The 14,828-nt window shown below is 30.1% G+C and overlaps 1 protein-coding gene across 2 annotated transcripts; it reads left to right on the top strand.

Annotated features, from left to right (window-relative positions):
- Window positions 1-11,212: 11,212 nt before the first annotated feature.
- Window positions 11,213-14,235, top strand: LOC149224368 (cyclin-dependent kinase B1-1-like). Of its 2 annotated transcripts, XM_089383526.1 has the most exons (8): window positions 11,213-11,409; window positions 12,783-12,927; window positions 13,034-13,095; window positions 13,274-13,385; window positions 13,487-13,580; window positions 13,731-13,800; window positions 13,897-14,035; window positions 14,143-14,235. In XM_089383526.1, exons 1-8 carry the CDS (start codon window positions 11,213-11,215, stop codon window positions 14,233-14,235), a joined length of 912 nt encoding a protein of 303 aa, XP_089239652.1. The 2 variants fall into 2 exon arrangements, with proteins under 2 accessions (XP_089239652.1, XP_089239653.1); XM_089383527.1 differs by lacking the exon at window positions 12,783-12,927 and having other exon boundaries at window positions 11,213-11,379; window positions 13,036-13,095.
- The last annotated feature ends 593 nt before the right edge of the window (window positions 14,236-14,828 follow it).

Raw genomic sequence — 14,828 nt, 5'->3', positions numbered from 1 at the left:
AGAAGTATCCTATAGCAAAATAGTAGTAATTTTCTACTAGTTCTTAGCACGTATTAATGAGATTATTTTAATTTTATTGCACTTGTATTGGATCCAAAAAAATCCAACTTGATAACAAAATTTACCCCACAACATTCTCATTCAATCAGCCTATGTATTTGGACACTTAGATGAGCTTACTACTTCGTTGCTCTAAAAATTTTGGTTTCTAGTAATAATTTTATGATATTTTTTAGCACATATTAACGAAGCTATTTTGAGTTGATTCTACTTTGAATGAGTCTTAAAAAAATTTACTTAATAACAAAATTTATGCCATAGCATTTTCACACTATCAGGATGGGCATTTTATAGGATAACTAGGTCACTATTTCTTGAATTTCTAGTTTTTAGAGTAGTAAGTTTCTACTATTTTTTAGCACATTTTAGCAGGGGTATTTTTGAGTGATTCCACTTTGATTGGTTTCCTAGGACATTCTAATTAATAAAAAACTTGTTCCATCTCATTTTAACTTTATTTTCCTGGGCATTCCGCAAGGTAATCGAGAAATAAAAATCATATAGCAATTATGTAGCATGGTGTAGAATTTTGTTTTCGAGATATTCCTTGCCCATATTAACTTCAAATTAATTGTAGAAGTAGATATATCGCCTATGAATGCTCTGAGGCCACTTTGGTTGAGCTTAGGCTTGGTTAGGTCCGAATTTACCTCTTACATTGCTTGCTTCTTGAGTGTTGATTTCTACAATTAGCCTATATATCATTTCTGCAATTTACTTTAAGAAAAATGTGCTTTCCTTCTTGCCAAAGTAATATAGCACTTTTCTTTCTTGAAAAATAGAATAGATTTCCTTTAATACGATTTATTTTCCAGTAGGATAGATTATATTTGTTTGGTTGTCCTTGTGCTTTACATTTTTGCAAATAGAATAAATTTCCTTTCTATCATTTACTTTCCAGCAAATGTAGAATAGGTTTGCTTATTTTTATTTACCTTTTGCAACTTAGGATTTGAGGCTTTCCTAGATCATTGATTATTTGAATTTATTTCAATGTATTCTTTCACTTGCATCAAACAGAGTCAGACTAGGAAGAGGAAGGTGTATGTTGCACATACAAAGATGTCTCCTCTTAAGTTTGTACGAACCCTAGGTTGATAATTTAAGTTAGTAGCCTTGGGAGTTGCAACATTCTTGTTGCAATACTAGGGCTCATCAGTTGTTTATTAAAATCTTTAAAAAAAAATGATAGAAGGTTTGCTTTAAAATAAGTATAGATTCATTTAAATTTTCTAAGTATCAAGTAATGGATGATCAAAATTTAAATAAATAGTTACATTTGGAAATATTTGATCCCTCTAGACACTTGGTAGATTCGGAATTATTAAGCATTTATAATAATTCTTAATAATATTATTTATATTTATATAAATTTCACATCTTTATGTTTACAAATATTCTAATTTTAATATTTACAAAAGTTTTACAATGCATAATTTATTTATTTTATGTTTAACTATGTATTTTTGAAGGAGGATCAAATCTCTTAAAGTGAAAACTTATTTTTAGAATTTAACTTGAAATAAGGTTCTCACCTTGAGGGATTTGATCCCTCTCTTGATTGATACAGATCCATATTTATATATACATTGTGTAATTTTTCATTATTTAAATTTCATTTTTCAACGCATACATAGATTAAACACATTAAATATTCCTTTGGTCATTTAGATTGTATACACTACAAAGCTTAAACTTGCAATCTCAATAAATCCTTTTTAGATTTCAAACAATTGATAACAAAATATACATGAAAACAGGGCTAAAATGTAAAAATATTTACATTACATTGAAATATTTTACTTAATATGGCCATTGAAATATTTTATTTGTAAACCACATTGTCCACATGATATTTTTAATAAATTTTTAAATACGTGTAAATATTTTTGTTTTGTGACTTTGAAATTGTACTTCCTTAAAATACCTTCATACAACAATAGATATCATGATTTATGGTATGTTAGGTTACAGTTTGCTAATAGTTTAGATGATTCAAAATTTGAACAACTATCAATATGAATTTCATGACAACCAACATAAACTAAACTACAAGAAGTAAAAGCAAAATGCCAAGTCACTAAACATAACAACAGAAAAAGATGAAATAATTGGCATCTGATCATGGTTCCTATTGGTACTAGAGGTTCCCCCCTCCTCCATTGTCTTGAATTCCAACACCCTAATAATGGGTAATTTGTCTTGATCTAAGATGATTTGGAGTTGTTCCTTCCAATTAGACCACACCTCATTAGGCTAGGCTACTACGAAACAGATGTGTTAATCCTTACAAGAAGTGTGAGGAAATGATAGAAGGGCTAGATTGGATCAGTCTTTGAATGTCAGAGATAAGGTTCTCTAGTTATCAATTCTTAAACAACTTTTAAATACTAGTAAATATTACTTAACCCTACATATTGAAATATTTTACTTATGTGATGTTTTTATTCTTAATAATAATTTTTAAATGACGCATATGAGTTCATGGGGTTTTGGATTCATCGTAAATGGGTGCACTATTAAGACTCTCCTTGCATATTCAAATTCTTCATTAGAATTACATTAAAAAAATGTCACATATTAGTTTTACATTAGGAATTGAACGAATTGCACGATTGAAATTTCTCTCTTTATCTATATGAAGTTGATATTGAAATTAATTAGTTAATACGGATATTTAAATAATTATGTCAAGAGTGGCTTTACGAGCTAGACTGAGGAAAATGTTGTCACTTAACATTACATTTAAAAATAATAAAACAGTACTTACATTAACAGATTAAAAATAATCATAATAGTAATAAAAAAATTGATTTTGGGTACAAATAAAATACTTCAATTTCGCTCTTAATTTTACATATAGTAATTGAAGTTAAAAAAATACCTTTTAATATAAGGGGATATTAATATGTAGTTGATGAATAATATGTAAAAATAGGATTACTGATATAACATGGTGTGTGGTTCATTTTAAAACAAAATATATTGATAACAATAAAATATTTTAATATTACCCATAAATAAAATATCCCAATATCCATATTAAATAATATTAACTTTATATAGAAAATTCAATGCGAGACATAAATAATATATTCCAATCTTTATATTAAATAATGTAATATTATATTAGCTTTATATTTCATAAATCATAAATAAAATATATTCCAATGTCTATATTAAATAAAATAATTTTATATCAACTTTGTATTTCATAAATCATAAATAAAATATTTCAATGTAAATTATGTATATATTATATAAAACAAGTGAAAATAAAAATGTTAATACATTAAAAGAGGTGAAAATAAAAATTGTAGTTAAAAAAAAATTTTAGTGTGTTGCTCAAAACTAGGCTAGATCCATCTTAACTCTGGATCTATTAGGAGTCAAGAAGAATTAAATATTTTAAGGTGCAAACTTTTTGTTAAGTTTTTCACTCAAAAAAAGATTTGTGTCTTGAGATGTTTGATCCTCTCAACCCTTGGTAGATCCTGAGTTAAGATGGATCTATGTTGGTTTATTGAAGTATTGTATTGAAATTATTTTAAAAATTATAATTATTCTACATCTTCTTCACACTCAAAAGTGAAAATATGAGATTTTGTTTCTCTTTATTACTTTATTTTTTTCTAAAGTTCATATAAAATTACTTTAGAAATATTTTCTTTATGTTTCAAATTGAAAATGAAATATTATTATCGCATTTACTCGCATTTGTAATATCAACAACCAATCCAAATTCTTTTAATTAAAATTAACCAAATATTTATATTCTTTTTTATTTTTATTATAGACATTATTTTTGTATTTGGAGAGTATTTTATTTTTATTTTAAAAGGTACATGTATTAAAATATTTGAATAAAAGCTAAACAATTCAAGAGAAAGTCCTTTTAATCTTTTACCCTCTTAGTATCCCATAGGTAATAGAATTTTTCATCCCATAGCATTTTGGGGATTAGAAAATGTCTCCCTAATGACCTTTCTAACAATTTTACAGTAATTATCATACCAAGGGATGGTAGCTCTTTTATTCTTTTAGGACACCTCAACAAAGGTCTTGCTAATAGTATTGGAAAGGATTGTATTCAAATTGTGATAGAGGTTTTCAATGTTATCATTACAAGTTAAGAGTTGTAAATCCCTATTTAAATCCTTTAAGAAGAGATTTATTTTACTTTTGTCAAAATGTAGGTGTCTTGGACTCCCACATTTCTCTTAAATGTGGCTAGTGTGCATGTCAAAGTTTTTAGTCAAGTTTAAAGAGCTATGATCATAATTAGGATGATGATCATTTAAAAGGTCAAAATTTACAATATGTTTGAAAAAAGAGATATCAGATATCATGTAATCCATGATACTACTGCCAAGTCCATGAATACAAGTCATCTGGTTGGAGCTTGGCCACTTTTTAATGACATTTCAAGTTATAAAGTCTTAAGAATTACACATCTTAATTAGTTTGATACTAGATAAATTCTTGGTCAGTTCTTCAACGTTTATTTTAAATCTACTAGCTAAGCCAAGGTCTTCATATAGCAAAAGAGAATTAGGTTTAGAGTCATTACTTAGAAGAATAGGTTGGTTAGTTGTGATTCAAGCATTTAAGTCTTCTAACAAGAGGATATTTCCTTCATTCCTTAGACTATGAATATCCTATCATAAGGTATTATAGGGGAAATTCTTAAAAGAGTGTTTTTTCTTATAGAAGGTAGAGTTGATAGGTACAACATAATAAATTTCAAAATAAATCTTCTTGGCATTAGTGATATTTTTCTATCCAAATGTGACAATTGAGGGGGTCTATCTTATGAAGCCAAGTTTGAGAAGAAATATTATTTTTCGTATAACATGTTATTCCTCCAATTCCTCTGTGAGAGGATTTCTTGTTGCAATCCAACTGTAAAGTGAACTCATATATCTTGACGACCTTAAACTCATTATGTTCCCAAGTTTTGAATAAGAATATAATGTCAATTTCACTAGGGATGTAATTTGACATAAGACCTTTAAGCCAATGAAATCCATGATAATTAAACAAATTGAAATTTAATAAATGAAATTAAACAACTTAAACTAAGAGTAGGATAACATAGAGATGTTTCATATTAGGTAATTTTGAGGAAATGCTTATTGAGATATTTTAAATTACATAATTTTGTCAATTTTGTGTGTGTTGTTTTAAATAATATATTATGACAATGTTAACTCAAAATAAACAACAAAAAAAAATCAAATAAAATTCTTATTGAAAAAATTTAAGAAAAATACAAGTGGAATTTAAAGTAAATTTTTGTTTTTGTGTTAATTGGGGTTATCTTAGGTGGTTGGTAGGAATTAATAGAATCATCCCCACCCAAGTTCAATTCTCACTAGTGACATTATGGATGTTGATAGTATATGAGGGATTTCTAATTAGTTATTAATGAAAAAAATTGATTTATCAATAGTTAATTGAGTACTATTGAGGAAGAAAATTATTATGTGTTATCATTGATGTGATGGCCTTCATCCTGATGTATTGTGTGTGTGTGTGTGCACGTGCGTTGAAGTTGAATATGAGATTTTAAAAGTAATTAATAAAGTGATTATTTTATTTATTAATGTAGATATATTACAACTTTGACAAGTAAATCCACAAAAATTTCTCTCATGAATTCCACTACACTAAAATCCACATGTTTGTGCATGCATACATGTTGGATATTTCCCTTGTCAATTTTTCCAAGTCTAAAATAACCCAGACCCTTTAAGATGAAAAATGATCTTGAATGGATTGGTATTATAGTTTCTTGTGCCATTGAATTTTCACAATTAGAGACAACATGAGACATATCCAAGATATATGTCATTGCATTTATTTTTTACTTGTACATTTGATCATTTGTTTCCTTTTTTATGTTTTCCCTTTTTTTTAAATATCTTGTCATTCAACCTATTCATTTGAATTTAAGTGAGATTTAAGTAACATCAACTACCTATGTTCCAATAAATTGTTCAAGGAATATTTGTCATGTCATAAGTCGAAATTATCATGTGCATGTTTCCTCTTAACACTTTATAAAATATCCTTTCAACAGGGTTTACATCATCTTCTATGTATCTCTTTCAACAACTCTCCTTGCCAAATGTGTGATGAGATATTTGGTTAGGAATAGTGTGTTATACTCTTACATTTTCTTGAACTTTAGATTTTTTACCATATCCTAGGAGTGATTAGGTTTTCTATCCTTTCCATTCTCTAGTTGGAATAATCCTTACATTTGGATTACATCTTTCAATTGACTTAACTCTCAATAAAAACTATCAAAACCAATATTTTGAAATATGACTTATAAAACCATTTAAATTTTAAGGTATATAATATTTATTTGAATAATTTTATGTATCATACACCATAAAATAAAACCAATAAATATGTTCCACTTCTTGGGGGAATCCTCCTTTTACAATGAATACAATATAGAAGAAAATATTTTATGATCCTAAGAGTAGGTCTCTTTAGTGTATACATATAAAAGAGATAAACGGTACAACTATAATGAAATGAGACAATGAAATATTCTATTAAACATAACAATATTACATTAGAAATGTAATAATGTATAGGGCTTAATATCAGTTTTTAGAGTTAAAATGGGGCTTATATAGGGATTAACATGCTCCCCCCTTCAAAAAAGTGTTTTCCTCAACACTTGACTAACGAAGGTTGCTTCAGCATGAACAATTCATATTTCCATGTTTCCTCTTCCCCTTATAGGTTCTTCCATTTAATGAGGCACACAGTAATTTTTTGATTTCTTGACTTCTTAATCTTGAAACTAATGTTAGCTCTAGTATGATTTTCCCTTCTTAATTAACATTTGGTCATATAGTTTGGACTTGGATCTTATCATCAATTACATTATTTAATAAATAAACAAGGAAGAATATATGCATATATGGAGATGGAGGCAGCTCGAATTTTTAATCCATACTTCTATTCCCCTACAAAATATTATAGGGGCCATAATACATTGGTGCTAATTCATTTTCCTTCTTTTTTAGTTTGAGTGACATCTATTTATATCATTGTAGTTGCAAAAATACCCTTTCACTTCGATGTTGATATACTTGTTGTTCCATCATATTTTATTCTATAACCAAGTTGTCCTTAAATAGTTTAAGAACCTACTGTTGGTACCCTATTGTATTCCTCCACTACTTGAGCCTTTATAGTCCCCATTACCCACCCAAAGTGGGAAACCCCTAGGAGAAAATTGATCTCCTGAATATCTCCCCATTAGTCAACCAACTAGCCATTAGTTGTATTATGATCCATAAATATCTCTACTTCAAAACTCTCCACCTATGCCACATTCAATATCTCTCGCATTTGGATTATGTCTTGAAGGAAGGTGGGCCATCTATTTAAATATACATGAACCATTTATGATCATGTCTTTTCATTTAATGTTTTGGGATATAATCACATGAATTACAGGCCAAACTAGTTGATTAACTGCTCTTGATTGTACCCTCGTTCAAATTATTCATCTAGGAGATTATCCTTTGTCCCTAGTCTAATGTGACCTTCATTGAGTCCCTTTTATTCCAATATTAGGAGGGGCACTAATATAGAAAACACATTTATAAAATGTTCCAAAGGTAATCCATACTTACCACTTTCCATGTTTCCCTTATATTTGCTTCCATTCTTTGGGTTGATTTTCATTGGTCATTGGACTTGCACCTTGAATCCTCATCTTAGAGTCGGGGCTTGGAAATTTTCTCTAAGAATTTGATGTAGCTAAAAGTAAGATAAACACATTTGAAGCCAAAAATTAAAGAATTCAAAGAACATTTAAAAGGATGGATGGGACATATATAAACATGTGTGAACATTATTAGCATGATTTATACCCCCTCATTAGCCATCACCAAGTCCGTAAGCATTTCATACTCTATTTAAATACGATGAGAAATAAACTAGTACATATTTAAGGGATATTAGATCCATACACTTTTATGTATATTCTATAGAATAGTTTATCACAATATATCTAATGATAATACATTAAAATTCTGAATCTATACTATGAGGGTTAATTTCCCTTAGATTTTTTCAATTTATTAAAATACTATTTTCTACTTATACATGTAATAAATAAAATCTAGAAAATAGGAACATATAAGAAATCACTCACAAACAACAATAGCACCATGATATGACTTGGGAAACCCTCTTAGGATAAAACCAAACTAAAAGGTAAGTTTGTTGTGCTCTCCCTTTTTCTTAATGGACTTCGTACATACAAATGAGGGAAACCTATGAACAGACTTCTATAGAAAACAAATCCTCTATATTCTTCCCTCTCTCAATCCACTCTTAGTTGCTATACTCTACTAAGGGACAAAATGAACTAGAATATAATTCAACCCCTTTTCCTCCCGGTGGCCTAGTTATAACTTGGCCTAACATCCAACTAGGAGCTAAATTTGACCCATTAAACCCTAGATATCAGTTTTAACTCAACCCTTATAGAATATTACTCATATTTACCACATGACTAACCTATTTTCCATGAGTAACAAGGGTTGATGTGGCATCCTCTTGAATTATGCTCATTAATCATGATAATTCAAATTTTGGGAGGCATAAGTTTTGTGTCTGAACACCTATTGAAAGGATTCTTGAACTATTGGAAAGATATTTGAGCGTAGAATATAATTGAGAGAGTGTTTCTTGAAAGGGAAAGTTTTACCCCTACAGGAAATGTCATTTAAGGCCTCAAACTAACTTTCGAAGGTTTATAACCCCAATCCTCCAAAATGGCTCGTATCACTAACATTACTCATGTAAGATTATTTTTCTAATTTCTCCACCCTGAAAGCATCAATATGGATGACAAACAATATAATGATCTAATCTAGATCAATATTGGAAAAGCATAGACAAGTTGGGTTACCTAAGCTATGCATGAATAAAGTTAAGTCATTAAAGTAAAAGGCGCATAGGAGGGGTGGAAAAAGAAGGCAGAGAAAAGGAATAACTCATGGATCCATGATTAGTCCCTATTCTAATAATTATACTCAACATGTTAAGCCTCCCTCAGCTAGTACCATGGTGATTCCCATCATCCTTAAATCTTTTCCCCTGCCATCCCCACATTGTCACATGAATTTATGGATTTATGGACCAACTTGTGAAATATCCTTTCCCTTAGTTCTTGGGAGCACCTAATAGGGATAAATTCATAATAATCCCTAACATAAGTGTGGTAACTTGCTTACAGATCCTAGGCTAGAAAGATATGTGAAGGCCAATTTTTGTGTGATTTATTCTTCTGCCCTTAAAATTGAGTATGGTCCCTTATGATAATTTAAAGGTTGTTATCCCTAATGTTATTGATCTCACTTAATATTGAGTGTATTTTTCAAGTGGTTCGTCATCCATGTAGAAACAATCCCAAAGAGTCAAAAAATATTGTCTGGATCTATAGAGCAACAAGGGCATCCAAGAATCCAATACCTCAATGTTATAAGATGGAAACACACCTAAACCCAAAAAAGGTATGATCTAATAAGAAAACTTGAGCTTTCTTTGAGGATGCTCAACCAAATTGAGAAACAAGTACTAATCAACAAGCCACATCAAGTTATGGACATGTGAGATCCTATTCACATCACCTATCACCAAAAAAATCACTCAAGCATCTAAGAAAACACAACAATTCTAACACGTTATTCCTAAAGGATTAATAGAAAGCTTAATCACTACTACTTTATGGTAAAACAATATGTAAAGTTCAAGAAAGGAAAGGCATCTAACACATTATCCCTAACCAAATTACTCACCCCACCTTTTGCAAGGTGTATTGTTGAAAATGACTTAGATATGATTATGGAAACCCTACTGAAAGGATGTTTTCCATGGTATCAACAAACAACATGAACTAGACAATTTAGAGCTAGGAAGGGAGATAGATCCTTTGATCTAGTGGAATCAAAGTAGTTGTTATTATTTAATCTCCCTTGAATTCAAATAAGTATAAAGATATTCGAATAAAAAGGAAAACAAAAACAAAGGTTTATGAATGACAAGAATGTAAGTCTCTCATATCTTATTAAACATCCTTATGCTTGTTGGAATTTAGTGACACTAGAAACTAGAATTCTAACTAATTTAGAATTCTTATCCATTTTTCAAGGGTTTGGGTTCATTTGTACATGGCTAAATAGATGAAGACAATGATCATACTGAAAATTTTTAAATTAAAAAGGTATTTTGGTTTAGTTACAAATATTTATAAAACCCAAAATTATTATATTAATATATGCATTAATAACTCAATATATGGCTTTTACCATTTAAACATAAATAAAACCACACTTGTTGGTTCAAAAAGCTTCCACCAAAAATTTCTCTTATATAAATTCTTAAATAAATAAAACTAATAATACTTTTTAATTCCACTAAAACCCTAAATCTAATTAATATAACTCTTTTATATATCTTATATTTTTATATAATTAATAATTTAATATTAAATATAAAATAAAATTCAAATCACACCCAGAGAAATTAACTTGTAAACCATTGAATATCAAAATAAAACAAATACAATTTAATATATATTTATTTTATATATAAAAAGCTTAAAAATTAATATATCTATTTAATTTTTTCAACCATTTAAATTTTATATTCCTACTAAGATTATTTAAAAAATAATATTAAAATATTAATAAATTTAAATAATATCAAAATATTAATTTTAAAATTTATCAATAATGGTAAGAGCTTTAAAAGCCCATCACTTCTCCCGTCCTATTAGTAAAATATTTAAAATTATTTAAATCTATAATAAATATTTTTTTTCCGTGGGTAACCTTGAATTTTATTTAAATTTATAATAAATGATAATGTCATAGGCCGTTGAAAATGGGAGCGCTTTGACCAAATTTTGGTATATACCTATGAACCCTCCATGGGGTTTGGAATATTTCACAACTCTTAAATAGTTTGATGGACTCGCTTCTGATCTATTTTATTGGTTTTTCTGTGTAAGGCTTGTTAGCTCGATAGGGTGTTGAATTATTGCGGAGGGAGCCAGGAAACGAAACATCTTTCTATCTTTCACCCCTGCAGCTTCTTGAATAAGTACGCCATGGACAAGTATGAGAAAATCGAGAAGGTTGGGGAGGGCGCGTACGGGAAGGTGTACAAGGCAAGAGACAAGAGCAGTGGCCAGATCGTTGCTGTCAAAGTGAGTCGCCTAAACATAGACGATCAAGGAATTCCACCGAGTTCTCTACGCGAAATATCGCTTCTACGGTTCCTCTGCCAGAGCGTATATATAGTCCGGTTAGTTCAATTTACAACCTTTGAACCACATAAATTTTTGTCGTTGCAGAGAAGTCAACATTGGGTCTAGGTTATTATTTTGTTTAGGATTCGAATCTTGGCTTTTGTAAGTCTGACCCATGATATGTTGGGCTCATTGAAAATTGTCCTTTCTCTTGATATTATTATTAATTGGGAGCCTCTCAAATGTTAAGAAAGTCAACAAATTTCTATATGATGCCTGCTTATACAAATATAAAGCGGAAATTTTGATCTAACTGTTCTGTGATTACTTTAAAATGGATATTTTACTTTTATTTTTCTGCTTGGAAATTCATTTTTCTTAACATTCTCGTGTCTGCCTTCAAAAACCTAAGTACACTTATTGTGCTTAGGGTAGCTCTTTTGCCAAATATCTGTTTCATGTCCCCTTTGGCATATCTGTTTCATGTAAGGTTGTCTCTGAGGGAGAAAGTTAATACTCTGTCAATCCCACTAGTAAATCAAAGCCCTCATTGAAATCATTTGGGTCTATTAAAGTGTGAACATAGAAATCGAGCTATATTTGATTTTTTATGCTGGAAACACTTGTAAAATTGTGTATGCAGAAGTGAAGTAGTGTCTTATTTTTTTTGTTACTGTTTTATTTTTTTTTCAATTGAACATTATGTTTTTGGTTGGAAGTAAATATTTTTTCTATGATATTTTTGGTGTTTCAGATGTGTCTTTTTGTTTTATAGCATTTTGATAGTGTAATGTCGGTTTAATTATATATATAATAGTAAAATTATTATTTTTTCCTACTGAGTTTCCAACCTTTGACCTTCAAATCACAAAGTGACTTAAAAGTAAACCCATCACTGTCTATTTTTTGTAGGGTTGGCCTCAAATTATTATTATTATAATTATTATATAGTATGAGGGTTAATTTAGTTGGTAGAGTAGCAGAGACTCAAGCATGTTTGCTTGAGTCTCTATTAAGGTACCTTAGTTGTTGAGAGGTTATGGGTTCAATTCTCTAAGACACTCTCAGGATTAGGCTCCCTAGAAGTTACAGACCTCAGCTACTAAGAGATCATAAGTTCAATTCTGTTGAGGCTCTCCCGTTTAGACTCCTTGGTAGATACAGATCTCCTAAATCTATAAAATACAGAACAAAAATATATATATATAATAGTTCGACTTTCTATCTGAGTAAACACAATTCCTAAAAATTTTATAACTTCTTACATCTGTCAATATTTCTTTATTTTTGTTTCAAATATTACTTCATAGATGTAAAAAATATAAGAAACAGATATCTGCCCAAACGTTTCCTACATATATCCATTGTGATTTCAGCCCTAATATACATGATAGATCTGTTTATTTTTGGTTTAGTATGGAATTTTCAGGTTGATTTCTGTGGAGCATGTGGTCAGTGATGGAACGCCCCTTCTTTACCTGGTCTTCGAGTATCTTGACACAGACTTGAAAAAATTCATAGACTGTAATGAATACAGTGCCAATGGTGGTTCTCTACCACCAAAATTAATTCAGGTAATCCTTTCACTGAATCTTTTTGTAATTTCATTCTCGACATTGCATTTTGTTGTCATTCTTCCAAAAGAAGCACACTAATTTATGCATCTATATTTTGGAGAAGAGCTTCATGTATCAACTGTGCAAAGGAATTGCTCATTGTCACAGCCATGGAGTGATACACAGGTGATGCTTAATTAGATATTGATATTATAGTTTTAACTTTTGTTCGAATAATACACAACCATTTATTGTACCTGATTATTTAAGTAGTATAAACAGGATCGTACATGATTTAATCTTCAGTGGACATTCATTTTCTTTAGAGATGGTTTAATCTTCAACAGAATTTTTATTTTCTTAGAGATTTAAAGCCACAGAATCTAATGGTGGACAAGAGTAAAGGCTTACTTAAAGTTGCAGATCTAGGACTTGGAAGAGCTTTTGCTGTGCCTGCGAAGTGTTACACCCATGAGGTTTTTCCTTGAACTCTCTTGGTCTAATGCAGGTTTCATTTAATATATTATCTTTTAATTTTTTGGGTTATTATTTGTTCACTTATCTGCATATTTTGTAGATTGCCACCCTGTGGTATAGGGCTCCAGAGGTATTGTTGGGATCCGCCCACTATTCCACTCCTATTGACATTTGGTCTGTTGGATGCATTTTTGGTGAGTATGGCATTAGACAAATCAGATTCAGAATATTTTTTTCCCATTTTCAATTTTTTTTCATTCTGTAAATCTATTACAATATTCTTTTTTTGCTCTATAAGCTAGTATATTGATATTCAACATTCTGTCCTGAATAAATACTTTTAGCGGAAATGGTTATAAAGCAGCCACTTTTCCGTGGCGATTCGGAAATAGGACAGCTGCATCGTATTTTCAGGTATGGTTACACAGTGGTTTGGATAACTTCTTTACTCACTTCTTCAATCACACATTCACAAAATTAACTGAATTGAATTGCATTTATGATTTGAAGATTGTTAGGAACCCCAACTGAAGAAATGTGGCCTGGCGTCAGAAGTCTAAGGGACTGGCATGAATATCCTCAGTGGGAGCCTATGAATCTAGCTTCCGCAGTTCCTAATCTGTCACCCAGTGGTCTCGATCTGCTCGCCGTAAGTTCAAGCATATCTTTTAAACATATGAGATTCACCGTATTTTTTAAACTCGCATTTCCCTTAAATAGATTAATATAGTGATAAAAGATGGTTATGGCTTGCAGAAAATGCTGCAGTATGATCCGGCAAGGAGAATTTCAGCAAAAGAGGCCCTGGATCATCCTTACTTTGATGATCTTGATAAATCCCAATTCTGAGGATTTTCTATTTCATTATTTATCGTTGTTTAGAGGTCCCGGATTTTTTAGGTTAGCATATTTAAGGAAGTGGATTTTTCAGAATTTTTTTTGCTATTGATTGGAAGTCACAGATGATGTTTGCAAAAGCAAACAAAGCTTTCAATATTTGCTGTTGTTCAGCTAATATATTTGTGCAACAAATGCTCCCGTTGCATGTTCAAAACAGTTACGTAAAACTCTGGCCATAATCTGAACTATTTCGAACTTCGTCCTCCAAATGTTGTTTATTTCATGAATGAAACATTATTTAAACATGGCAGTCTATATATTTCGAACTTCTTCTTCTTCCTAATGTTGTTTTATGTTATGAATGAAATTCATTCTATACTCTTTCAATCACAGTTAATGTTTTTAACCCATAAGTAAAGTTACTTGTATGAAAATGCTCAAGGATTTAGTATTAAGTGTATCCCTTATGTTTTTAACCCACAAGTAAAGTTACTTGTATGAAAACACTCAAGGGTTTAGTATTTTTCACGGAGTTGTTTTTATTGCTATTTTTTGGAGATTCCGGTGACGGAATCCAACCGAAAAAATTGAGGTTAAATCTG

The sequence above is a fragment of the Pinus tabuliformis genome, chromosome Q (genome assembly GCF_031772625.1).
Source record: "Pinus tabuliformis cultivar Carrire ecotype Pingquan chromosome Q, CPIR1, whole genome shotgun sequence".
Classification (NCBI taxonomy): Eukaryota; Viridiplantae; Streptophyta; class Pinopsida; order Pinales; family Pinaceae; genus Pinus; species Pinus tabuliformis.
The sequence above is the reverse complement of the archived record's forward strand: the minus strand, read 5'-3'. Positions and strand labels throughout refer to the sequence as shown.

What these genes read in the sequence shown, in the direction of transcription:
- LOC149224368 (XM_089383526.1), top strand. Translation starts at nt 11,213, where the DNA reads ATGGACAAGTATGAGAAAATCGAGAAGGTTGGGGAGGGCGCGTACGGG. An exon ending in CAGAGCGTATATATAGTCCG is followed by an intron (nt 11,410 to 12,782) that starts GTTAGTTCAATT and finishes TGGAATTTTCAG; the next exon opens with GTTGATTTCTGTGGAGCATG. An exon ending in CAGCTGCATCGTATTTTCAG is followed by an intron (nt 13,801 to 13,896) that starts GTATGGTTACAC and finishes TATGATTTGAAG; the next exon opens with ATTGTTAGGAACCCCAACTG.